The sequence below is a fragment of the Manis javanica genome, chromosome 12, assembly GCF_040802235.1.
Source record: "Manis javanica isolate MJ-LG chromosome 12, MJ_LKY, whole genome shotgun sequence".
NCBI lineage: Eukaryota > Metazoa > Chordata > Mammalia > Pholidota > Manidae > Manis > Manis javanica.
Genome location: NC_133167.1, coordinates 63,720,487 through 63,747,344, shown reverse-complemented (window position 1 = coordinate 63,747,344; position 26,858 = coordinate 63,720,487). Strand labels below are relative to the sequence as shown.

The window sequence follows — 26,858 nt, the reverse complement described above, 5'->3', positions numbered from 1 at the left end:
CTAAATTCAGCTGGGCCTCAGAGTACAATGTAAATCATGCAGAACGCTGTTTCTAGCTATTCCACATACCTAAGCATTACCGCACATTCCTAATTGGACTTGATTTGGCCATGAAATTCCTTAATTCTGACTATGTTTTCTCCCACCCAGAAGATTCAGAGGGGGAAGAACAACTCATTTTAAGTAAGCATCTCTTTCTCTGTTCTTTTTCCCTCCTCTGCCCCACCACTGCTACTGCCATTCCACCCACCACACTGCCCTCCGGGGTGGAGAAAACCCTTGAAGGGGATGAGAAATGATGCGTTTTGTAGAAGGCAACCTCCAAGCTGAAGTAGCCGTAAGAAGCCATTATCCTTGACACACATTTGCCAGCCACAGGCCTGTGAAATACGCTTGGATTCCTCCATAAAGGAGCACCCCCCTCGCCAATCCCTGTGTGTTAGGTGCTGTGGCCTCCCTTTGCCTCCTCTCTGACCCACAGGGAACTGGTTTTCTATCTACACATTTTTCTACTTATGTTGGAAAATGGAAATGGGTCTCCACCGTAGGAGCACGACGCCAGCACCCACATCCGTCTGGCACTGGCCTTGCCCTGCCCTCAACGCCCCGTCTTCCTTGGGGAATCTCCTCTGTCTGGACGGGAAGGGGCTGCCGCTCTCTCGTCCACTCCAGGCTGGCCATGGTACAGCCCCTAGAAGAGGCCCTGGCCGGCTGGTGCTTCCTAGACTCCTGAGCCAACCAGGCAAGCACATGGGGAGGTGGAGTTATCAGCGTAGCAGTCGCCAGACCTCGTTCCACTCCCTGGCCCTCCTGAGTACCCCTGCATCCCACCTCCTGACCAGGTTGGGTTCACTCCAACCCCATCGATTCTGTGAGTCCCTGACTTCTTCCAGTGAGTGCCTTCTTTACTTACGACGGTCTCAGTAGGTTTCTTATGACTAATCAAGCCCCCTGACTGATTCCAGTACAGTCTCATGGGAATGAATCTTCTGACCAAGATGTAAGACCTGTTTGTGGTGGTTCTGCTGCTTACATTTCTGGCTCTGTTGCTCTGCTGTTTATTACTTATGCATCTAAAAAGCTTTGATGCTAATATAATCAATTGGAATAAGATGGCTAGAGAAAGAGCAGAAAAATATTAGAGTAGAGAACAAACAATTCTAAAAGGGTCTAGTTGTGCAACTTATTTCTCAACATAGATCTAAACATTATAATCATAGCATTTGGGGACAGCTGAAATGATTGATTTTGCAGAAAATATTTGTTTTTTAATTACAGGATCATATGGGTCTTTTGGCAACCAACAGATGCCAAGACAGACTTTAAGTACCATCTTGAGAGACTTATGACTTGCTTAGTGTGCTTTTAATTTAAAGCATATGGCTTCACATTCAACTGCTGTGTCCAAAATGAAGACATTAGTGATGAATCATGATTGGAGAAAACGCAGTGCTCCCAGACCAGGTCTTTTGGTGTGTGTACTCAAATGGTTCTGTTTAGAGGCATAAACACAAAGCAGCTCTATTTTAGCTGGGTGTTCCTGGGATGCATGTGACAGACATCAAAGGGCCTCACAAACAAATTCCCCTCCAACGTACAGTGCTTGGCACCAGGGCCTGCCTCCATCTGAATAAACAGAGCAGAGCACAGTTGGATCACTGGAAAGTAGAAGGCCCCAAAAGACCATTTATTTTGTGGTAACTCTTTTTTAGTCTCTCAGCCTCCTAGCTTAGCCTGAAGCTTCATGGCACTTGGGGAATCCAGCCATCCTGGGTGGAAATGCAGAACTGCAGCCCTTTTACTAAGAACCATATATGTGGCTGCAGGCCATTGAGACCACATATGATCCACCTGCTAGTGACGCATGGCCAGTGAGGAAGTAAAGCACAGTGGTAAGAAACGGGCTCTGGAGTCAAATTTGAATCACCCAGCCTGTGCCCTAGAGCAAAGCAGTTCAGTTTCCAGATCTGTAAAATGGGGATAATAATACTGGTCTTGCCAGATTGTTGGGGGAATTAAATGAAATAACCATAGCAGAGGTAAGTTAAGAATCTGGTACCTAGTAAACTATAATAATATAATTAGCTATTATCTTCATTATTTTTTAAGACAGGATCTATTTCATCTCTGCCATTTTGCCTCTAGTCATGCCATGCCTTTGCTTAAATTTAATATGCATTTTAATAAAGTGCTTACTACAGGCTGGGTTCTATGTTTTAGATGCTTTTACATCCTTCTCAGTGTGCTGTGTTGCTTGAAAAATGGATTTAGCATTTCTCTACTCATTTTCTTCAGTGTTTGACCCATCCTGCCTTCATTTCATTTTGCAAGACCTCCTCCCTGACTTCCGAGGCATGTTCTCAGCCATCACCTATTTCCTTATTTCCCAGCACAAAGGACTGTATCAAGCTAAGGCATAATTCTTTTAGTACTGGGAGCATGCATTTGTCCATGCATTGGGCAGCTATGGCTGCCTGTACTTCAAGATGGAGGCATTTCAGAAGGTGTATCCAGTCTGCTTTATTCTCTGAAGAAACCTCTGGGTAGGAAATCTCTTGTTCTCAAAGATTTAGAACAGCTTTTTATATATTAGGCATAATGATCTATTGCTAAATATCGACATTAGAAATATTTTTCCACTCTTTGTCATTTTGTTTAGGTTATTTTCTGTTTTTACTTTTTTACTGCTAAAAGGATTTTGGGAGTTTTCCTCATTTAAAGGTAGTCAACCCAACCATTTCTTATACATTATCTGCTTTTGGTCTCACATTTAGAGATCTCTCCCATCCACATGATTACACATTCACCCATATCTTCTTTTATCATTTAAATTTTTTACTATTCATATTCGATATAAATATCCTTAAAATGATTATCTTTAAACTGTCAGAATTTACCTAGCACAAATGATTAACTTTATAAATCAAGCATCATCGTTGCCTATTTTCCCTTCTCAGAGGTCTTGTGTTGCTACCTCATGATAATGCGGTCTCATGGAATGAACCAATGAAAGAATGCAAATGCAGCCCATTTTTTATATAAGCAGTAGAAAACTCTAACAACAATCACTTCCTTGTTTATATATAGTTTAATGATTTGTTATGACACACTTTAGTGGTTTAGCCTTTTAACTGGGTCTTCTGCTGCATTTATAACCAAATTTTGAATTTAGAGTGAATCACAACCAATGGAATTTGTCTTCTGAAGGATGCTGGGGCAGAGAAAAGGGGTTAAGATTCACTCCTAGGTCCTTTCACCTTTTGTTTCTGCTATTCTCACTCTAGCCAAGGTTTCCATCTTCTCAGCCTGAGCTACTGCAGTGTCCTTGTTGATTCTCCCTTTTGTCATTCCTCTAATCCATTCTGTATGCCACTGCCAGTACTATACGTCATTCTCCTGATCAGAAACCTTCATGTCTCTCCAGGGCCCACAGGGTAAAAGACAAAATCTTAAAGATTGATTTCCAAAACCTTCACAAACAATTTTATTTTATGTATCTCCAAACTAAAATCTCCACCTCCCTACCCCTGAAACACACCTTCCTAATTAGTGGCCTGTGAGCACATTGCTTCCATAATACATTAATTAGGTCAGTGAAAAACTTCCCCAAAATAACAGTAGTGTTATTGTTTGAAATTGAAAATACTTATTGTCCATGTAATATAAAGTATGAAAGAAAGCATCTTTTTTAAAAACTTTGCCATTTTGGGAAGAATCTAGTAGCATATGAGCCAAGGAAAAAAAAAATGTGCAGTTGCTACATAAGCCATTTGATGACCTATATAACATTTCTTTACTATTTCTTTAATCCAATAAAGGATTGTTTTTCTAAATGTCTTAAAACTTTTATATTCATTTTCTTCTTGTTACTCTTATGGTTTATTCTTATTATTCCTAAAGGCAAGGGTTGCTGATATCCCTAAAATTCATAGATGAAAGAGTCACAAAAACACCAGCCATCTTGCCTTATCACAAACTATGAAAATAGTGGTTATTCCCAATCTAACCTGCTTTGGGATTTGAGATAACAATTCTTTAATCAGTATCAGGTAAAGGTTTTATATATTCCCGAGCAAAGGTTTTGTGTAATCACTTAAGAACACTTTATGGTTTTAAAATGTCAAGAAAACCCTAAATGTTCATCATTAGAAAACTTGTTAAATGATGCACAGCCATAAAGATGGAGCCATGAAAAATAAGTTATATCTACATGTATTCCTGTGGAACAGGCTCCATGTCATATTAAAATGTTAAAAACAGCAAGGCACAGTATAGAAATATGCTCACATTTGAGGGATTTCAGGGTTTTATTTTTGTTTTAAGGACAGGAGATACAGCCTTAGAATTGTGTCTATGTAGACTATTTCATACAATACAGTAACGGCAGTGGTTTCCTCTGGAGCACGGACTACAGTTCTGGGGAGGAGTTATTCATTCTGTAATCATTTGTGCTATTTGACTTTTTTCCTATACCTACAGTATGTTAATTGTTCAATTAAAAATATTAATTAAACATTTTTTGACTAAAATTTGTAATGAAATTTTACTTTCATTTACGAACCCTTAAGCTAAGAGGGAAGTGAACTGTACCAAGATATACAAAAAAAACTAGGTCAACATTTCTGGAGTTTAAGGGGCAAAAAAATAAAACCTTCTTAAACAGAACAGTTTTCAATTACTGCATATTTTTCAGAACTTAAGAGACAAAATAAGATACAGCAAGGATAGAAAAGCTATATTAATTAAAGAAAACTTCCAGAAGTATATTTAGGAAAAGAGACTGGAGGAAGAGATGACTCTTGGGGAGCATGGTGCTTCAGACAGAGGCCGCGTAAGGCAGATCTGCAAGCTTGCAACCCGTCAGCCGGTCCTCAAGCCTGTGATTTTGCCAATGATGGAAAACAGTCTGGTAGCTTCCTGATAAACTCAGCTATTTCCACTATTTTTTTATGTTCTCTCTTTAATAATAGTTCTGGACTCTCTTCCCTCACCCTTCTTCCTTATCCTTTTCTTAGCTAAATTTTAACACCTTTGACTGTACCTGTTACCTGTATTCCCTTCCCTGCAGAGCACCGTTGGGTTCATCTTTCTCCTGAGACAAACTTGTTAGGGTCACCAGACACCTGCGGGTCAACTGCCAGATCCAGAGCGCTGTCTCTGTCCCTTTATTATTCTACCTCTCAGGAGCTTTGACTAGGCTGACCACCACAGCCTTCTTTTTTCTCGGCACCTGTAAAGACTCACCTCTAGCTTTCCCCCAACCCCATGGCTGCTCTTTGTTTCCTACTAAAGCCTCTAAATGTTAAAGGCTTTAGAAAACCTTTTCTTCCCCAAACGTGAAGTTCCACTGGAATGCTGATGACTCTCCAGTTCATATGTACAGCCCAGATTGTCTTCCCGACTCCAGACATGCCTCCCACTTGACATCTCCACTCAGATCTGTTTTGCAGGCATCCCATGCTTAACATGTCCAAAACAGAATTCTCGATTTCCTCACACCCTCAGAAACCTTAGCTTTGCCCTTGTGCTCCCTGTTTCATAAACGGCGTACTCACCCCAGAAGTCTGGAAGTCATTCTCCATCATCCCCTTTCCCCTCACCGTCCACATAGAATCCATCAGCAAGTTCTATTTTCGACTTCCTACACTACCTTGATTTTGTCCACCTCTCTTCCTCTTCACCATGACCTGGTCCTGACAACTATCACCTCTGACCTGCAGTAGCTGCCTCACTGGTTTTGCTTCCATTCTTGTGTCTCTGAGTGCATGGGATTTCCACCAGAGATAGTGAGTGATCTTCTTGAAAGAAATAAATAGTCTCATGTCTTTTTTCTTCTCATTCTCCTTCAGTAGCTTCCTACTGACTTAAATAAAATTCAACTTCCCTCCATGACCATCAAAGCCCTGCATAAACTTTGAATCATGTTATGGTGCCTTTTCTCACTACAGTCCAGCCACCCTGGATAGGATCTCCCTCAAGAACATGACTATGGGGTTTGCATATGCTCTCCCTCAGCCTGGAATGCTCCCCTACTCCCACTTTTACCTCTTTTCACATAGCTGGCTCTATTCATTCTTGGACCTCAATTTAACTGTCACCTTTCAGAGGGGCCATCTCCTGCACCCTATCCTTTAGTTCTCTTTCCTATACAATTCTGACTAAAAACCAACTGTTTCTTTGTTTTTACTTATCCTTGTTTGTAATGAATTCCATCACTAAGATGAATGAAATCTCATGAAGCCAGAGATCATGTCTGTCTTGCTCACCAATGCATCCTAGGAACTGATACATGGAAAACACTCAATCGATTCTTGATTATTGCTGTGGATTTAGGAATGTGTATCTTTTTGCCACCATTTTTCCAACTCTGTTATGATTTCCCTTATAAAAAAGAAAGTAAAAATAATATGCTCTTCTGTTAATAAGTAATTACAGTTTGAGAAGAAATGCATTTATGAGTAGAAATTTATATTCCAATTTTTCTCAATTAATTTAAGTTGAATCATACGAGATTGTTCTTAGATCACTTTTTACTATGAAATGGCAATTTCATTAGGTGCAAACTTATAAATAGTTATAGGATGTGTACATAGTTAATTTAAGCTATTGTGTCAAGGTAGACTATATGATGCTGCAGAAACAAACAGCCCCCACCTCTTAGTGGCTTGCAACTGCAAAGGCTTATTTCTCACTCACACTGCACCACTGTGGACCACCTGTATGTTATCTTCACTCCAGGACCCACACTGATACAGCAGTTTCGATCTGGATCATAGCTAGTAGTCATGACAGAGACTTGGCCAACCACATTCTAGCTTCTACCTAAAAATACATACATCCGGAGGGGTGTGGGAGGGCGGGTGGAGAGGGAGGGAAAAGGGGAGTGAGGGGTATTATGTTTAGTACACATGGTGTGGAGGGATCACGGGGCAAGCAGTGTATCACAGAGAAGGCAAATAGTGACTCTGTGGCATCTCACTACACTGATGGACAGTGACTGCATTGGGGTGTGGGTGGGGACTTGATAATATGCATAAATGTAGTAACCACATTGTTTTTTCATGTGAAACCTTCGTAAGAGTGTATATCAATAATACCTTAATAAAAAAAATTTTTTTAAATACATACGTCCTTTTGAGATATGTATATTTCACTGGCCAAAGGAAGTCACATGGCCACCCCTGAGTTCAGCAGGGTAGGAATGTGAATCTTTCTGCTGGGAGAGGCATTTTAGGAATAGCAACAGGAATATTTTGTATAAAATACCATCTTCTACAGTAATCCTGAGCAACTACTGCTTTCACCTGGCAGTACATACCTGAACTTCAAGATATATTTCATAGCACTAGATAGGACTAGGTTTATGCCAGTTAGCCTATCTGTAAAAGCAGTATTACATGGGAAAAGTATCATTAATGTCCTGACTTGTATTTAGCATTTTATAAGTAACACTGTAGATCTGTTGTATTTTAATAAGAGGCTCTAGGTAAAGACAAAAAGCTTGTAGAAATCAGGAATTCTAAGAGTAACAAATCTAGTTTGCATGCTGATTTGAAAGATTTGTTTTGTGATGGGGAAATAACATCATTAGGGGGTCACTGACTTTTGATGTACTGTTTTAAACTCACACCCCCTTAAAACCACCTAGAGACAAAATCCAAGGATGTTTAAGAAGTTGCCTGAAATTTGGGGACAGGTACATTGGGGACAGACTAACTCTATTAAGTTAGTCTAATGATAAAAAAGTTATGGGCATTAGATTGGTTTGGGAATACGGAGGTTCCAGGCTAATTTCATTTCTTACTTACTATGTGCTTTGTCTTTCTACAAGATGTGAGTATTTATAGTGTTGTAAGTTCCACAGGACAGTTCATGGGCTATAAAAGAACAGATAATCAAGTAACAGACACTAAAATGATGGTCCTTTGTAGTCATGGCTTTGAGTTCCCAAGGGAATCATACAAGATTGAAGGACCCAGAAATCACCAAGAGACAGTTCCAATAACGATAAGCAGCATCTCTCACAGCCCCGCTTTTCCTCCTCCGGAGCAGTACATCATGTACTTATCACTGACTGTCCTTTACAAAGAAGCTCTTAGACATTGCCCCGTAGAAAAAAAACACAGAACTGTTCCTTTGGCCTCAGTGTTCATTTAAGCCTGAAGTGTGATTTTTTTCATTGCTCCTAGCTGTTCCCTTATGAAATCAACCATTGATCTGAAAGTCAGAGATGCAAATCTAGAAAAAACTGGAAGCATTCCAGGGCTCACAAATAAAAAGTTAATTACCTAAGGAAAACTACAAGAAAGACTTTTGTTTTCCACCAAAATCTCCTCCCCAGGCTATTAGCTATGTCATACATGGGCCCAATCGATATATTAGCGCTTGAGAACTAAAGTCCCTTGAAATAAATTAATCTGTCAGGGAAAGAAATAAACAAAGAACAAATTAACATGTTTTAAGACTTTGCTTAAATTTTCATAAATAGAGACCTTGAGATGGGATGATGAGTTCCCAGGAGCCGAGCTAATATTTGGTTGTAATTAAGAGTTGCTCTTTCATGTTTTGTCTGATGTAGGTGGGAAATCGCCCACATGCTTGCTGAGTTCCTTGCTCACACTTCCTCACAGATGCCCCTGTTTCCTTCATCAATAAGAAGGGATGTCTCACAGACCACACTGGCACAGTTAGCCTGTTTCACCTCTAATATTAAAGTAATGAAATGCTTTACACACACACATACACGCACCACACAAACATGTTTTCCTTCAGGAATATACATTAACTTTTCAGTGGCTCAAAAGGCCCTACTGACCTAATCTTTGATAGTCTAGACCCATCTGAGAGGTTTCGATGCTGCTGACCAGAACTCTGGTGGGCTTCTCAGTGGGTTCAGGCATGACATGCCAATGCTGAGGATTAGCAGGAAGGGCAATAACTATGTAAGTTACTTGTAACTCTGTTGTAATTCCCAGGGCAAAATACCTTTGAAACCAAAGTCAGTCAGAGGAAGAAATAAAGTGGGAGAAACCCGTTTATTGCTTACAAGCAGTCGTCCACTTCTGCTCTCCCAGGTCTCTCGTGACCTGGCTGTTGAAGAAGGTACCTCACTAACCTCTTCAGTCCAGATTTGCCCTCACTTGCCCTTGTAATTATCTATTGATATGGAGATGGACTACTTCTCTCCACCCTGGAAACACCTATTTATAGGGAGATGCACTAAGGCCAGGTGAGAGATTCTTGAAATACTGCGATTTTACCCACACTTGTTCATAAAGACTATGCACAAGGATTCACTTATATACAAGAACCAGAACCCAACTCAAACAGCTTAGGAAATAGTGTTACTAGGCCACTGTCTCTTTCTTTCTCAGTCTCTCCATCTTTCAGTGCTTCTTACCCTGTTGGGACTGTCATTTTCAATGTTGTTAAAATAGCCACTGACAGCCCAGAGACTATGTCCACTAAGTAGCCTATGTACACTTAAGATCCAAAAGAACACAGGGCTCTCTTTCAGTGTTGGTATCTCAGATCTCCTAAAGAAACTCCAGCCCTGCCTGGCATGTGTGCCCACCCATCAATGAATCATTGTGGGTAGGAAAGCAGAAATGTGCTGGGCCAGGCCCGGGACACATAGTCAGCCTGACTTGGGGAAGATGACGAGGGGAGAGGAGGAGATGAGCCACATCAAGATACCTGCCGTGTGTTCCCCACAGGAAAGAAGAGGAGCTCTAGCCAAGGCAGAGGGGAAGCGATGTTAAGGCAAAACAGCCAGTGTCCACCTAGAGGGGTTTGTTTCCATTGTATTCATCATGCTCAATTGTTGCATTAGCTAATTTTCAGAAGGGAAGACTAAGGCAAAGATCTCTGTGATTACACAGCCAGTCTGAGCTCCGTTGACAAAATTATTACCCTCTATCATGTGGTTGGTAATTTCTTAATAAGCTCTAAACAAAAACTGCCTGTGGGTCTTGAATAGAAGTGAGACACCTGTGTACATTCCTTTTTCCAGCTAGAGTAGCTCTCTCAAATATATTAAATTTACTTTTTACATGTTTAAGTACTATTCTATTCATGGACTTTATTTATGTTAAATATCCTATTACTATTACTAAATCATATGCAGGAAAAAGAAACAGGTATAGTATTTTTTATCAGTTGAGAATTTTTAAAATGCTAATTTCTATGTTAGAATAATTTCATAACTCAGCACTCTTGAGGATTTTGTATGAGGGTAGTAGATAAAATACAAATTGCATATTTTGATGTAGGATTCCTGCTCTAATTATTGAACAGTTTATATATTGTGAGCTAGTTTATGTAATTCTTAGTACATGGAGATGGAGCTGGAAACATACTCTTCAAAGCTATATTATCACAGAAAAGAGACTAAATTCTCTAAAATAAGTAGTTACAGATCTGGGAAGCCAGCAGGAGTCACTAAGTCCATTTTATTTGCCTTTTAGTAAGCAGGATAAGCCTAGCTTGCATTTTACTGCTTCATACAGGACTTACAGATTAACCCCAGCTAACAGCAGGGCAAGTTCATCACAGCTACAAAAAAATCCTGTGTTGTGGAATGGATAAAATTAGCAGGCCAGCCGTATTGGTAATTAGATGAGGCACCACCTATATCCTTAAGCAGAGATTTGGCCAATTAAAAACCCTCTAACTCAAAATTACTTACGTAACATCACATAGAAGCAGTGTATTTACCCTGTGATTGGGGAAACTTTCAAAGATTCTATCAACAAGTAATATGTGTTAAATGATTATGCTTTTTTGTTTATTTTTTTGAAGGTCAAAGTCCAGAGTCATTTAGCAAAATGGAATGCCAACAACCAGCTCCTGGAATAACATTTACTGTAGCAAAACTTCATTTGCATAATATGGGAGGATCAAGCACAGTGGCACAGTGGGACCTATCAGAATTCTACAGATTGGAAAAGGAATCAGGAATCAATAGTTCAGTATTTCCTTCTGAGGGCTCCATTCTGGGGATGGGAGAACACAAGACAAAACAATGCAAAAGTCTTCTACTATTGCATTCAATAAAATAAATAAAAGAAGGCACACTAGAGAGATCAACAGTACCATTTTATTAGTCTTTGAAAATAGTAACCATGGGTATAGCATAATTAATTTCCATATACCTTCTCTTTTTTGTAGGAAATTAGTCAGATTCTTCTCCTTGTAGCTTCAGTGAGGGCTCGTTGACTAATTTTGCTTTGCTATAGAGAACATACAGACTGAAGCAGGGTGTTTTCTTCCTCTGTGGACCTCCATCCAAATGGATACATTTCAAATTTCATGAATCAGTTTTCAAATCCCATTTCCTTGGCCTAAGAATTCTACTTAATGAGTAGAAAAAAATGTTGTTGTTAGTGTTCTAGTGGGTCTCCAGGCCAGCTGTCATGGACACTGAGGCCTACCCATGGAGCAGCAGTGGGCTGCTGCGTGACAGCTTCCTTGACACTTGGACAGGACAAGAAAACCTGGACTAACTCACCCTCTCCCTACAAAGCTGCACTTCCATCAGTTAGCACAGATGCCAATAATTCATCTTTTCTGTCACCTGGTCCACTCTTTGATCCAGCGCCATGAATCGAAAAATTTTACAGAGCAGAGTGTGTGACTGGCCAGGCGAGCCTGGCAGAGTGAGGGCCACCCTGGTGTGCGCTTGCACCGGGGCCCTTGCGGGAAGGGGGTGTCACCAGATCCTGGGGGAGGAAGTCCAGCAGTGCTTGGACTTAGGTCCTTAGGGGCAGCAGCTGAGTCACTGTGCCCTCCCCTACTATCTCTTTTTGTTGTTGTTAATAATATTCATCATATTCTAACATATTATATACCATATCATTCATTACACTTACTATTTATGTCTTCTCCCCAACAACTGGTAAACTCCTTGAGGGAAGAGATCTTTGTTTACTGCCACATCCCCACTGACTAGCACAAGGCCTGGCACAGAGTAGACACTGAACAAAATGGAATGAGCTAGAAGGGACAGAGTTCAGCATCTGGGAGAAGACCTGCTGACTCACACTCGGCAGTGGATCTGAGGGGGTTATCAGAGAACTGTGATTCTGGATGCAGTGTGAACACTGATAGTTGAGCTCATCCCACCACACTGAGCCCTGTAGCAGGCCCTGTTGGGAGGAAGACACCATGTTTGTGAAAGAAGAGAGAGGTCTTGTTTAATTCCATAATCCTTCAAGACACCAACCAGACTTTCTCAGTAGAGCATGACACAAGCACCTGCTGTCTCCCTCCTTTACGGAAGATTCAAACAGTTTAAGGACCGAGAGCCACCGCAGGCTGGGTGCGTGAGAAGGGGTCTGTCCTCAGTAAGGGTACAGGCCCATGGACAGCAGTTCATCTGGTACTGGGGAACAAAGGGCCATAGCCAGCCGCTCTCCCCATCCACCTGGACTTCTTCTGGAGCCTCCCACCTGCTCTCACCTCCAGCCGTTTCAAACTCCCACAAACTTGTCTATGTACTAACACTAAATTAGTCTCTTCATCTCACTCCCATACACAGTAATTACTTTTCTAAAGTATGAAAAGAACCTCTCCCAACTTTTGGTTTGGAGCACTGAACCATCCAGCCTGCTGGCACTTAGCTTCCACACCTGCTGGAGATCTGAGTTCTTCACACTGGCACTGATTCACAACACAGCTCGTTCTATTTGATATCTTAAGCTGACTTTCCTCAGCCTGCCTTGCATGCTGGTCACCATGGGTCACTGCCCTTGCTCTCATGGCCTATCCCACTCCTCTTCTCTGACCGATCCTTTCTACAGGCCACCATTCCCCTGAAGTCTTCAGAGCAGAGCCCCACCCAGCAGGACATGGTGATGTTGAAGAGAGCAGGGGTGAAATCCACATCCTGCTAACTGGCTACTGATCACCCTCTCTGTTCCTGTCATCTTCTGACCTCAGCCTGGTCACTTCACATTCAATGGATGTTTGGGATTTATCTTTTCCATCCCAAGTCTCACCACCAACAAGAGTGATTTTTCACAGCCATCCCGTGTATCCAGCTTGACTGCTCCCTACCCTTCATGCCAATGGCCTTCATCTTTTTTCTACCCCAGGCATCTACATCCATCTAGAGCCACTAAGAGCTGCTCCCTGACCACAACCTCTTCTTCCAGCTTTCTTACCCTGTCACAGCAGTTCTTCCCCTGTCTACCCTCCCACTGCCTTCAGCCTAGAGTTCATTTATTCTGACACTCAGTCCTTCCACTCACCACCGAGAACACCCAAGCTCCTGACTAATCCTTCCTCCTCTGCCCTTACACCCAAGCTCCTAAGAGTTATTGCCAGAAAACATACCTATGCAGTTTGGTGCCACTTACAAAATGACCATCTCATCTCCAATCCCAGGTAGGCCTCTAATGCTCCCCTGGATCCCAGTCCCAGACCAGGACCCACCCCCATTCCCTTCTGAATCTATTCCAAGGGTTCCCCACTCTCTCCAATCTCCTCATTCTTCCACCTCTCCCACCAGTGTGATGTGGAGAGAGCAATAGGCCAGAACAAAAGTGGCATGGGCTTTGGTGCCAAATGAATCCTGGGTTCTACTCTTTGCTTCTTAGTTGAGAAAATCTGAGTAAGTTAGTACCAACAATCTTCCATACTAAACCAGAACGCAAACGTCTTATGAAGCTTTAGAATAAGAATTATCCATGTGGATAATTTTACCAAACAACTATTTAAAAGAAACTGCTCGTATCCATTTCCAGGAACCCATAACTCAGTGTTGGATTTCCATTATTTAAAAATCACATTCACGTAGACACACTGCTATACCTAAGAAAACCAAAAGCTTCCATGAGAAGTGTCAAAATCAGCATGAGCCAAATTACAGAACTTTAAGAACAGGAGTCATCCACAGTTTATATACACAATATTCTATCTCAGGGATTTGCATGTCTTTTTAAACAAGCTTTGTTCTCTGTGACTGGACCTTTAATTAAAACACTATCTCTGATGGGCAGCCAATAATGGATGCAAATTTGTCCAAAGTTTAGGATAGAGTAATTTTAAATGATCCAAATTCATCTCAGATCTTGTGTTTCTACTGGGCTGCCAACCACCTTGATCACTCCTCCAAATGAGGTCCACTTTCTGGATCAGCAGCTAATGTCACCTTCCTACTCTGATAACCCTAAATCTGAGAGACTGCAGTGTCCTAGATCTTCCCTGTTCCTTTCTCCCCATTCCAGGCATCTAGAAACTTGCAAAAACTTCATGAAGACAGTTTTAGCTATTATTCTTTCTTAACAGTATCAGAATAGAACATTTATATCACAAAAATGAGCTGGAATGCAAACCCCTCTTACGAACTCAACTGTAAAATTGATGATTCTTACAGTGAGATTGGCAGCTCATTCTAAATTAGCGTTGTAATGTATCTTAAAGTATCATTATAAGGCTTCTTTATTCTGGAAGTCTAACAATTTATGATCAAAAGAAATACAGTTCTGTATTTGTAACATTTTTTTCTTTATTATTTATTTTCTTTCTACATATTTATAAGATAAGGTGGAGGGGAAGAAGGACCCGAAAACCTGAAAGGAAAAAGGACAAGCAACTTAATCATGTAATCAAGTCAGTGACCAGGAATATGCAGTACAAGACATGTATCACTGCCACTTCTTTGTACAGATTGCCTTAGAATTACCTTAGAAAGAGAGCCTTGGCTTATTTTTAAAATTTTCACTGTGTCAAAAGTTACAACTTAAATGATCAACTTGGGCACATCCTAAGTAGGGCTGTCTGGTTTTCTCTTTTCAGTCACAGATCATATTGCAGTGTATAGAGTACAGTTAAATGTGTGATTTGGTATGAGCCTATGAGCCCTGCCCCACACTTAATGCCTCACACACATGTCCATTACCTTGTTATCCTCGTTATCAAACCCTCAGAATTTCCTGGGCTAGTCCCAACCTAGCTGCCAATGAATAGTCTATTATAGTCAGGAGTTGACCTTAAAATGTGGCTACCTGGCCCTACTCTCAAAAAGGAAAGACCCATTTTGAAAATAACATCGCTTTTCATGTTTCCATCTCCAAAAAGAGGTCTCCATCAAGCCCTTTTTTTTAATTCCAGCTTCAACAGCCTTTTTCCTTCCAGATGGTGCATGGAGCCAGGCCTATCAGAGACCCTTAGTCTCCTGCTGCCTTTTACTGCAGGTCCTTGATTGCTAATGACCCCCAGCTGGACTTATTCCCCAACCCATTTAACCCCTCTGCTGGGTCCCCATCTCATGCAGGGTGAGAGGCAGTGAGAGCTGGAAGTGGGAATGTGCCAGGTCAGCCAAGACCTCCCGCCCTCCCAGAGCTGGTGGCACGTTTCCCAGTGCCATCACGGGTGTCCAAGATCGCTCCAGTGGAGAGCTCCTGTGAATATGAGTTTTCTCTGTTGCCAGATAAATGCTACCAGGTTTCTGATTATTGGTATTTTACTTGACTAAGCTAAGAGAGCAGCCTCTGAAAGTGTTTCCTTCTGGGTTCAAGGGTTGAGGACTACAGACTAGAATCCCCTGAAATATGTCAGTTTGGAAACTTAGAATTAAATTGCCCTGGAACTTTCAGTCTGATCAGACTTAGTGGTCAGAGCAGCTCATGCTGCAGTATATGAAGTCACTGCAAAGAAGCCTGAGTGAAAGTGATCATTTCCTAAATCGCTGTATAAAACAGGAGAAACCCATTTGCAGATATATTACCAGCAGCTGTGAGTATTTACTTTGGTTAAGCTTGGCTTGTTTTCTGTGACCTGCTGGAATGTGCTTGTAGCTATACTCATCAGATGACTCAGAGAAAGGGGACTTAAAAGGGGGAAAAACAAGTTGATGACATTAATTTGTTAAGAAAACTTGAGACCAGTGGAGATGTCTCTTAAGAAATCCTCATAACACACTAAGCTACTATGAGAATAAAAGGAAGGGAAGGGCATGAGAGGTCATCCTTCTGCACATTGTTTCCATAATGGATTTTCACTAAACTCTTATCAAATCATTAGAAAACAAAGCAGACAAATTTAGTAGTCCTATATGACCTTGAAGAACTGAAGCCTAAACTGTTGATTTGGGCAGAGAACTGAGAGCTTTGTGTCTTGCTATTTTTAGAAGTCTTTAAATGCTTGCTTGATAGTTCGATCAAATTTAATTTACAGTATACTAAGGAAATTTTCTCCAAAATGAAGCACAAGATAGGAAAACAACCCAAATGTAATTATTTTCTATTTAACTTTGTTTCCCCTATGTCCTATGCAATTGGCTTTTTTTTTTTGAAGATTAAAACTAAAACAACCACAGTGATCTAATTTTCTGCCACTAATATTGCATTGATTTCACTTTTACACCTCATTAGTTTAATGCAAATAAAAATCATACCTGTGATTTCATTTTGGTCTATTCACATTCTTCACTGTTTCATACACACACCTGCCAGTCATTTGGTGTATGATCTCCCCAAACCAAGTCATTCATACTAATGACTGCTCTCCCCATGTGTGAGAAAATTTTAGAATTTATGAGCCTGGGTGGGTGTTTGTACGGCTGTACAATATTAACCCGTACATTGCAGTTTTTGCTCACAGCTGGGAGAATGTGAGGTTGAGTATGTGAGGTTAAAATATGATCAGTGACCAAATAACCCAGAAAGGGGTTCAGACAAGCCCATCGTGTGTAGCATTGCTCTTTAAATGAATCAGTCATGTTAGAATGGAGTTCTGGTGTAGTTAGAGAGAACTTTTCCCCTGAAGCCTGATTTCATTTTAATGATCTTCTTTAACTTCCAATAAGCTAGTAGGGCCAACAGCATTTATGTTCATTTGCAGATGAAGCCCTAAGAGGTCAATGGCTAGAACTCTGTAATAACAGCATCTCAAAGTTGAAAGGGGCTTTAAAGAGTCTCTCGGCTGATGGTTATCACCCTCTTCCTGCTTTCACACTGGTTTCATGGGACAAACGTCTGTCAGGCACAGCTCTCACTGTACACAGATGCTTTGGGGAAGGAGCCTGACTCCGAGGAGAATGGCTCAGAATCTCCAGACAAGAATATGTGTAATGTGCCATACCACCAGCCTCTGTTGAAAAACCACTGTATCAGTCCAACCCCCTTGTTTTACAGATAAAATGTGGCATCTCAGAGGGATAAGTAACTCACCCAAGATCATATACCAGCAAGTTACCAAGCTTGGACTATGCCCAGGCCTGCTGGTCCCAAGTCCAGCTCCTGGTCTCACTACAGCTGATCAGCCCCCTGCACACTAACAACAGGAACTAGAACCGGGTCCCCAACTTAGAGTTCAAGACAGAGCTGGGGATGAATGCCTCAGGGGCCCCTGCCACAAGGAATCAAAGACCCTGTCACAATTAGCTTAGAAAAACCAATATTATCTGGTGTCCCATATCCTCAAGCATTTAAAATGTCATTCCAGTCTTCAAAGACATTCTTTCATTCCATTTTTATCTGCTTTTGCCCAGGACATTGTTTCCCAGCTCCTGAGTAGTTTACTTGGTGATTTGTATTTCATCAGAAGCTCCAGAAATGACACCTCCCAGCCTGCTGCCTGGCATTGTGAGGCCATTAAGCATCAGATCCAGGTCTTAGATTTTTTCATGTTGACATATTTGAAAAAGCTGAATAAACAGTGTTTTTCCATGGGACATATTTTGGGTGTCCATTTTGACTTTCGCTCTTGTCCCCTAGAGAGCCAAAGTTAAGGAACAACCATTGTTGGGAGGATACAGATGAAGTCCGTCATCCCCATGAGAAGACACCTGGCTGGAAGGGAATATTGCAAGGTCTCAGAATAAGTGTTAAAATTCCTAAAAGCAGAGAGATGGAGTGAGATGCAAACATTCTCAATACTATGCAAAATAAAACTGAAGGAAAGAAAACCAACAGCAACCCATTGCCAAATCTGTATCTGCATAACGTAGTCTAAGCTTGTGCCTTTTAAACTTTTTTGACTAGTTCTAACCTTCCTGACACCCCAGAAATTTTGCCTTATGTTTATGTTTTGCTTTAAAAGGAGTATCTCTAGGTCTGAACGGCTTTTCAGGTTTGTCATCATTCATACTGAAACCTCCAGAAGAGCACTGTACAGCATCATACCTCTGGAAACCAGAGATAATTAGACCTCCAATTAATTAGCGGTTCAGACCTCTAATTAGTGCTACTAGAGGCAGGATTCATACTCAGATTTTCTAACTCCATTGCTTTTATTTTCTTACCCAACATTCATGATTCTCAAAGTGAGGAACATTGGCCTCTCTGGTGGTCTGCAACCTGATTTTAGATGGAGTGTGGATGTGACCTCAGATAACACTGAATTGTGTAAAAGAAAGTTACTCCTTTTTAATTCTGTTTAACTTCTTTATATTAAGGAGAAAGTCATAGTGGTATTAGTATGTTAGGGGTTTTTTAGTTATAATTGGCATGTTGTATTACGTTACTTTCAGGTGTACAACATAGTGATCGGACACTCGTGTGCACTGCAGTGGCCGCCACATGAGTCTACCTCTGTCACCTCACAAAGTCAATGCAGTATTAATGAGTATAGTCCGCATGTTGCACATTGCATCTCCATTTATTTCATAACTGGAAATTTTTATTTAATAATCCCCTTCACCTATTTTGAAACCACCAATCGGTCTCTGTATCTATGAGTTTGGGTTTTGCTTTATTTTGTTTATTTTATTTTGGATTCCACACGTAAGTGTAATGATGTGGTATTTGTCTTTCTCTGACTTATTTCACTTAGCATAAGTATATCTTAAATTCCTCTCATTTCTTTACCTCTCTTTTTAACAAAGCATTTAAGAAGCCCAGAACATTCAAGGGAAACAGAATCCAGCTCAGGTGTGATAATATTGTTTGTTTTCATTATACTTTATGGTTTACTTCTGTATATGGCAAATGACACTGATTTTCTATTTACAGTAGTGAATAAAGTTTCATTTTTAAGGAAATATATGTAAGTAAAAAGAAATTAGTTGATTATTAAAATATTAAAGAACAGTACACATCTTGAATATTGCAAAAAATGTCTGGTAGTAAATGAATGACAGAAGTTTGAAAAATACTTTCCTATAACATGTAATTTAAAAAATAGCCATCTCCACACCTATTAGGCAGTGGGCCCTCTCATATCCCCTCACACCAGACAGGCAATACTGCTCCACCCATTTTAGGCCCAGCCAAGACCTATGAAATTTACTGCTGCTTCCAGGTCAAGGGGAATCCTAAAACACAAAGGGCTAATAAACGTGGCAAAGGAGAAAGGGTAGACATTCACACTCTCAAGTGATCAGTGAAATGCAAGTCAAAACACAAATGACATGCCATTTTTCACTTATTGAATTGTCAGGCGTTTTTCTGACAATTCCCATACTGTCCCATAATGGGCCCTCATAAATGGGGGATCTCAAGTACAAGTGGTAGAAGGATATTTTGCTGCATGCTTTCTGAATAGCAATTACAAATACAAATCATAACTTTAAAATATGTATACTCTGGCCAGTAATTCAAATTCTAGGAACTTATCCTAGGAAAATAATGTGGATCATCAAAAATAGAACTATGAATATGCTTCCCGAAGCATTAGTTATTACAGAAAAACATTGGAAGAGCAACTTCCATGCCCAAAATCGGAAATTATATAAGTTAATCTGGATCATCCATTAAATGAAATATTGTACAAAGGTTAGAAATGATTATAAATAGATTTAGACTCATCTGTATGACAGATAAGAACCTTGTTCCATCACTTGCTACTGTTTGGGGATGGGATCAGGGAGCGGGAAAGGACGGACTTTCCAACTGCCTAATCTGTTTGAGCATTGTGTTCATTTATTACTGTAAAAATATGTAACGCTAAAAGATACTATTTTTAAAATAGGTTATATCATGGAAAAATATTTATAATTTATTGTTATGTGGGGGAAAACACAGTAACTAGTTACTGAATTTTGGGTTTTGTTTTTTTGTTTTAAACAAAGTGAATGCATATTCCTAGAAAAGTATTGAATGGATACTTTTTTTAATGCTAATCAACTGTGTTTTTAAGAGGCTGACTTCATCGCCCTCCTTGGTAAACCGTAGGTTCTCCAGAGATGTCCCAGGATAGGAAACGTGTAGTGGAGCCTTGACAATACCGCAACTGATGATCAGAACCAAAAATGGAATAGATCTTAATAAGAATGATGAATGGTCACCATTCATTCAGTCATTCATTCATTCCTTGTTCAGTATGTGCCAAACCCTGAGCTACGAAATAGTTTCAAGGGAAGTTATTACCACCTCCCTAACTAATAAGGAGAAAATTCCACACAGACAACATGTAACTCCCATCTTCCACAGGCACTGATTTAACTCAGGGGTGTTTTCTTTGTAGCAATTTCACAATTTTGAAGAAGATTGTTCATGACATAACATGGCAACTGGGAAATTTTGTAGCTTTTCTTTCATCTTAGAAAGGAAGATCTGAGTTACATGCACCCCAGGATAAAATCTCTCTTTCTGGTTTTGTTTGTGTTTGTGTGTATGTGTGTTTTACAAAAGCCCACAGATTCCTTAGTCCCTCCTGAAGTTCGAGGTGGTGAGGTGAAAACTTACAAGAATGACTCAGTAAAGGACCAAGCATAAAAGAGGCTGTGGCCTAGGCAGGGATTTTAAATCGGAAAACATGAGTTCTAGCCCTGGCTTTGAAAGGAAACTTGCAAAGGGGTCCAAGCTCCCTGGGCTTCAGACCCCTTAGATGTAAAAATAAGGAGCTAGACCACAGAGGTTTAGGCCACAGAGTGCACATGACAATGGCTCTCCCAGAGTGCGCTCTCTCTCTCCTCCCAGGAGCCCTACTTCCTGCCTGTGCACTCCTCAGGGCCCTGGAATCCATACTGCCCCCCAGGCAGGGGACTGTTTGGGCTGCCTGCCCTATCCTGCCCTCCTTCCACAGCGTCCTGTCCTCATTGCAATCATGCCAGGAAACTTACCAGACTGGTACATCTGAGGTAGATGATGCAAAGTAAAACACTAAATGTTAGAGGACAGTGTAGGGGAAGAACATTTGTAGTCAAAATAGCTGTAATTCAGCAAGTCAGTTAGAAGAAGTAATTTTTTTCTGCATCTCTAAGACTCTAAGAGATGAAGTTGAATATAATAACACTTCTTGTTATTGATGCCGGGGTTCTTGTTCATGGAGCCGAAGAATGAACTTCACAAATGCTCAAGATAGGAAAGCAAGGTAGAGGCTTTTATTTAGAGATAAAATGAGAGGACAGAGCTCCTCGGGGACAAGAAAGTCCCTGGTGGTACGTTGCCTAGGGGTTTTATGCACGGTTGAGGATTTTCAAGAATGGGGGTAAAGGGTTAGGGGTGCAGACTTGTATTAGAATGCTCATTTTTGATGAGTAATAGAAGAAATTTGCTGCTCTGATTTTTCTCAGGATAGCAGCTTCCCTCTGGGAGCCTATCAGTAAAGACTGCCTGTTCTGCCCCCAAGATGGGCTGAACTGTTGCCTGTTTGCTAAAGAGTGTGTTAAGAATCTTACTTCTTAACTTTTTGGGATGTTTTATAGCTGAGCTTGCTTACTAAATTAATCTTTTGCTCAGGTTGCAGATTACTTCATTAGGATTAGAGAAAGAAACACAGCATATAGGTACAGTTAAAAATAAACTGGGCCTTTTAGCAGGCTAAGGTGAATTTTACAGTGTCATGGTCTAATTGATAAAATAAAGTCACGGGTTATGCTGAGATACTCTTCTTTTTTTTTCGTAAGATAAAAATTTTATAATTATTTTGTCAATATCACAGATAATTACATATTAAACTGCTTTAAGAATAGGAGGCTGTTTTTATTAAATCTATATTTCTAAAGTTGCTCATATTCTTCATTTTTAAAAACTCAGTGGATTGCTTATAATGTAATCAAAATGTCTGTTATTATCGATTTATTATAAATTTAATATCTCTATTTGATTTGTAACATCTTTCCTGTCTGTTAGATCTTATGGACTAGTTTTCTAGGGAACATACATTCACATCTATGGTTCAGAAGATTTCATTTGACACAGCACAATTTTATAAACAGGATTTTGGATACATACCTGACTGGGCATGCACAATATTTAGGGCTCTAGTTAGACAATTTCAGGCATTAATTTATATATCAACTATCTAAAATTTTTAATTATTCCCTTTATCTTACCCATTTGATAGTCAATGTTAACTATTTCTGAAATGTATGTTTTTTTTTTTTGAGAGGGCATCTGTCATATTTATTGATCAAATGGTTGTTAACAACAATAAAATTCTGTATAGGGGAGTCAATGCTCAATGCACAATCATTAATCCACCCCAAGCCTAATTTTCATCAGTCTCCAATCTTCTGAAGCATAACGAACAAGTTCTTACATGGTGAACAAATTCTTACATAGTGAATAAGTTCTTACATGGTGAACAGTACAAGGGCAGTCATCACAGAAACTTTCAGTTTTGATCACGCATTATGAACTATAAACAATCAGATCAAATATGAATATTCGTTTGATTTTTATACTTGATTTATATGTGGATCCCACATTTCTCCCTTTATTATTATTATTATTATTTTTTTAATAAAATGCTGAAGTGGTAGGTAGATGCAAGAGAAAGGTAGAAAACATAGTTTAGTGCTGTAAGAGGGCAAATGTAGATGCTCAGGTGTGTGCCTGTAGACTATGTGTTAATCCAAGCTAGACAAGGGCAATAAAACATCCACGGATGCAGAAGATTTGAGATACTCTTCTTTATCTGCATTCAAACATTCCAGGCCAAGTTGCTCCTGGCCCTCTGGGCTTTAACTAATCTCACTGAAGAATGTCTATATGCCTAGTCTGGTATCTTTACCCTAGAGAATTAGTGTGACTCTTGACTTTGCATAATGCTTAACACAGAGTTTCAACAGGGGCTTCTTTGCACACTGTTACATTGTTCTGACTGTGATTATCTTGTGTTCCCTTTTTTTCCTGAGGCCCTCACAGTACTCTGCCTACACCAGGGTCCCTGTCTCATTATCATATATTTTAAATCACAAAAAGCCTTGTTTGTGACTTAGAATTGTACTTTAATTAGGGTTGCAGACTTAAAAACAACAAAAAGTACCGAACACCCAGCTAGATTTGAATTTCAGATAAACAACCACTTTTTAATATAGGTATATATCAAATATTGCAAAAGATATGCTTAGACTTAAAACTATCAAAGTATTGTTTGAAGAGTTTGGCATGGCTTATAAACATTTATGTGAAACAGAAATCAGTCTGTATTTAAGTTATATTTTAAGTTATTTAAGTTATATCGTTTACATATTGCTATCAAATTGTTACAATAACATTTATTGAATACTATTTCATTTCCCAATTATTTATTTGGTTGCTTATGATTGAGCCTATTCCGATGATGCTACTCAGATGTGTTCCAATGGCAAAGCACCTGGAAGTTATGGGACTCAGCAAAATATCGTGACATACGGACATATGAAAGTTAAAATAATGAAAATAAAAATTTGATGCTAAGTTGGGCACTTGCTTGTACTAGATTCTAGTATAGTATATATATCATGAGACACCAGCAGTTTTTTTTTTAATGGGATAAATGTTAAAATTGAAAAAATTCCATCCAATAACTTAATTCCAAGAATCAAGAAAAGAACACCCACCCAAGGAACAGCAAGTTTATCAAAAGCAGAAGTTGAGCACATCTTACATTAAGCATTCTTAGTTGAGAATATAAATAAAAGTTTCTGATCAGTTGTAAACACTACAAAAAGTCCAGCTGAACTGGGATAAACTCCAGCTGAACCCAAATGCTATTTAAGATCAGCCTCTTGAGTTGCCGTAGTTGGAACTCCTGTAATATTAGTTCTGGGGAGAGTAGCAGATCTCCAGTGCATGTTCACACCAGCACCCTCAACTCCAGATGCTTCTGTCCATTAATCTATAAATCAGAGGAGGTGACACAAAAGGGCTTCACGATCTTGTGTTCTACAGAATGGAGACTTGGTACAGAATGTGGACTTCACAAAGCAAGTAGGAGACTGGAACTATCAGAAAGAAGCCATTTCAATTCTGGATTCCTTATACTCTGAGGATAATGCCAACACAACAGACTGGAATCCTGTCCTATGCCCAGACTTCCTGAAAATGTAGAAAAGGATGTCTGTTAAGGCTAGTGGAACCCCAAACAAGCAAAATAATTTTGCTGTGCTAGTTAATATTTCTCAATGGAGCTTACTTTCACTTAGATCTTTGGCTTTTTTTTTTTAATTCCTTGTTAGAAAAGGTAGTATACTATAGTTTAAAAAAAACTACAGTCTTCTTGCTAGAACAAGAGGTAAGAGATCTAGGGTTGGGTCCCCACTTTGCCACTTGATCTGGGATGAGTCATTCAGCATTTATGAGTCTGCTTCCTTTTCTGAAAAAAAATGGGTATTTAGAATGGATGGTTCCTAAACTCCTGTATGGTTCTAATAGTCTTGTTCAAATGTAGATATGTGCCAACTCAAGAAAATTAAAAATGCAAAACTTTATACTTATGAAATTGGTAATTCACTATTCGTAATGGTCCTTGCTGAGTCATTCTTCACTTAAAAATTCCTGAAGAATTTCCCTAAATAGTAGGAATCTCTAGTGAAGCCAAACCATGATGCCAAGTACAAATCTCCAACTCTTTTTTATGAATAAGGAGTCTCTGATACACACTTGGTCCAGGAAAAGATCTCTTCTCTAGACCATGACATTCATGAATAATATCCTATGGCAGCCCCGGCTCGAGTGTATGTGTGTATGTGTGTGGTGACAAGAGGTTAGAACTGTTGAATCCTGATTCAAATGCAGTGCCAAACAACAGCAGATTCCACGAAAATCATTTGCTTGGAAAGGAAATAAATCATGACTTCACTGGACACGTGGTTTCTTAATCTCCAGTTCATTCTTGGTGCCAGGTTCTGAAATCATAACTAACACAGAGAGGCTGTTCCGTGAAGTCGTGCGGTCCTCCTTTCCCCTTTTCCTTTGCACTACCTAGAGATTGCATGGATCAATGGCATTGTTCAAAGCATTTCAGTAAATACGAGCTCAAACCATTTTTCCTCCAAAATATGTCCCACTGAAAGTTTTGCTTCTCATCTACCCAAGAGTGTGTGTGCTCCAGATGTCTCTGAACTCTCAGACTATCCCAGATTGCCTTTCGTGTCCTTAGTCATCCCACTGAGAGGGCACTCTCTACTCTAAGGCTGATCACCAATTTCTACTTCACCAATGTGGATTGACCAATTTGCTTTCTATCACTCGACTGCTGATCCAGGTAAGAAAGAGGAAGGCAAAGTTACAGACAGTGGCTCTTGTTTACACTCAGTGATTCCTGTGTGTGTGTGCTTTCTTGGATGACATTTCTCCCAATACTAGCAAAGTTCTAACATGCCCACTAAAATGGGGCCCAGTTTCTACTGAGCACATTCATGTGAAGAGTAGTTTTTCACTTAATTTTCCCAACACCTCAGATGGTTTACAGTAAACTTTTGCTTTCTTGTTGCAGGTTCAGAAAATGGTCTCATTCAGAAGCAGCGAACAACTCGCCGAAGATGTCAACAACCCAAACTGTTGAGTAGCCCTGAGGACACCATGTACTATACCCAGTTAAATGTAAGTTCAAAGTGGCCATAAAGCTGTTTTACTGGCTTTGTTTCTAGTTAATAATTCTGTTATTAATACCTGTTCCAGCCCCTCCAGCCCCACCCCCACTCTCCTACGCTCTCGTCTTGAACATGTGCTTAGGCTCTTTATCTGTTGCTTTCATGTCAGGATGTCTGCCTTCACGGTGAATAATTGATGTGGTTTATCAAAGACGAGCAAGATGCATGCTTCATCAGGCTCACTTGAGCCCTTTGATCAAAAAAATTATGCTGTGACTTCTGATATTATCAGCATCTGCTTGCATTCAACACAAAATCACTTTGAATTAAAAATTAACGATTTGCTGCTTTGCTTTGACTGTGTGTTCTTGGCCCTCTCCACAGGGAACTCTAGAATATCAAGGGAGCAAGAGGAAGCCAAGAAAACTTGGGTAAATATCTGTCTTCTTAGTTCTAAGCAACTGTAAACAGAAAGGGTCCTTTGTGATATTACAGAAAATGCAAACTTTCCAGAGAGGCTTCTAAAAATAAGCAGTGAGGATATCACCAATATTATTGACATTGGAAACTACTTTTCACAGTAGCAGGTACGTAAAACCTTGAATCTATTATGTCTGAAAAGGCTGAAATTACCACCTAAAGGCAAATGTTCTCTCTCAAATTAACCCAGGGAATTGTGCATTCCTCATAACTGGAGATGTAGCAGATTGTATAAAACCCTCCCACAAATAAGAGCACTCCACACAGTGCAAATAGGCTGCTTCCCCCACATTACCCTACCCCTGGGTGTTAAAGGCACACAAAGGAAAATTTCCCCCAATGGTTAGATAGAGGACACTAAGGAGTTTGTGGCTCATTTGATTGTTAGCATTTCAATTGAGAATAGCAGCGATGCAGGTAATTGGTTACTAGCTTTGAGAACTGGAGGGGGCAGGAGGGGAACTTTCTCATCTTGAGGAAAGCAGAGACAGAGAAGTTAGTTCACATAAATCAAGTTGCAACAACTTTCAGGCACCACGAAATTAGGCCTGTCATCAGTGTGTGACCCAGAGGTGAAAGGTTTTGTGCATCAGACCCCAGTTCCTCTGCTAGGAGAGCCTGAGCTTCCCTAAGCTGCCCTTGCCCTCCAGTGTGGGGAGCCAAGCCTGTTCACAGTACTCACACAACTTTA

The 26,858-nt window shown here is 40.1% G+C and overlaps 1 protein-coding gene across 4 annotated transcripts in view; it reads left to right on the top strand.

The window, feature by feature from the left end:
• The window catches only part of MYO3B (myosin IIIB), a 462,595-nt gene that overhangs the window by 433,337 nt on the left and 2,400 nt on the right, over positions 1-26,858 (top strand). For all 4 annotated transcript variants that reach the window (XM_073218712.1, XM_073218711.1, XM_073218709.1 and 1 more), the window contains 2 exons: positions 25,591-25,697; positions 26,072-26,118. In XM_073218712.1, the coding sequence (XP_073074813.1) occupies positions 25,591-25,697; positions 26,072-26,118 (154 nt within the window). The remainder of the gene's footprint in view (positions 1-25,590; positions 25,698-26,071; positions 26,119-26,858) is intronic.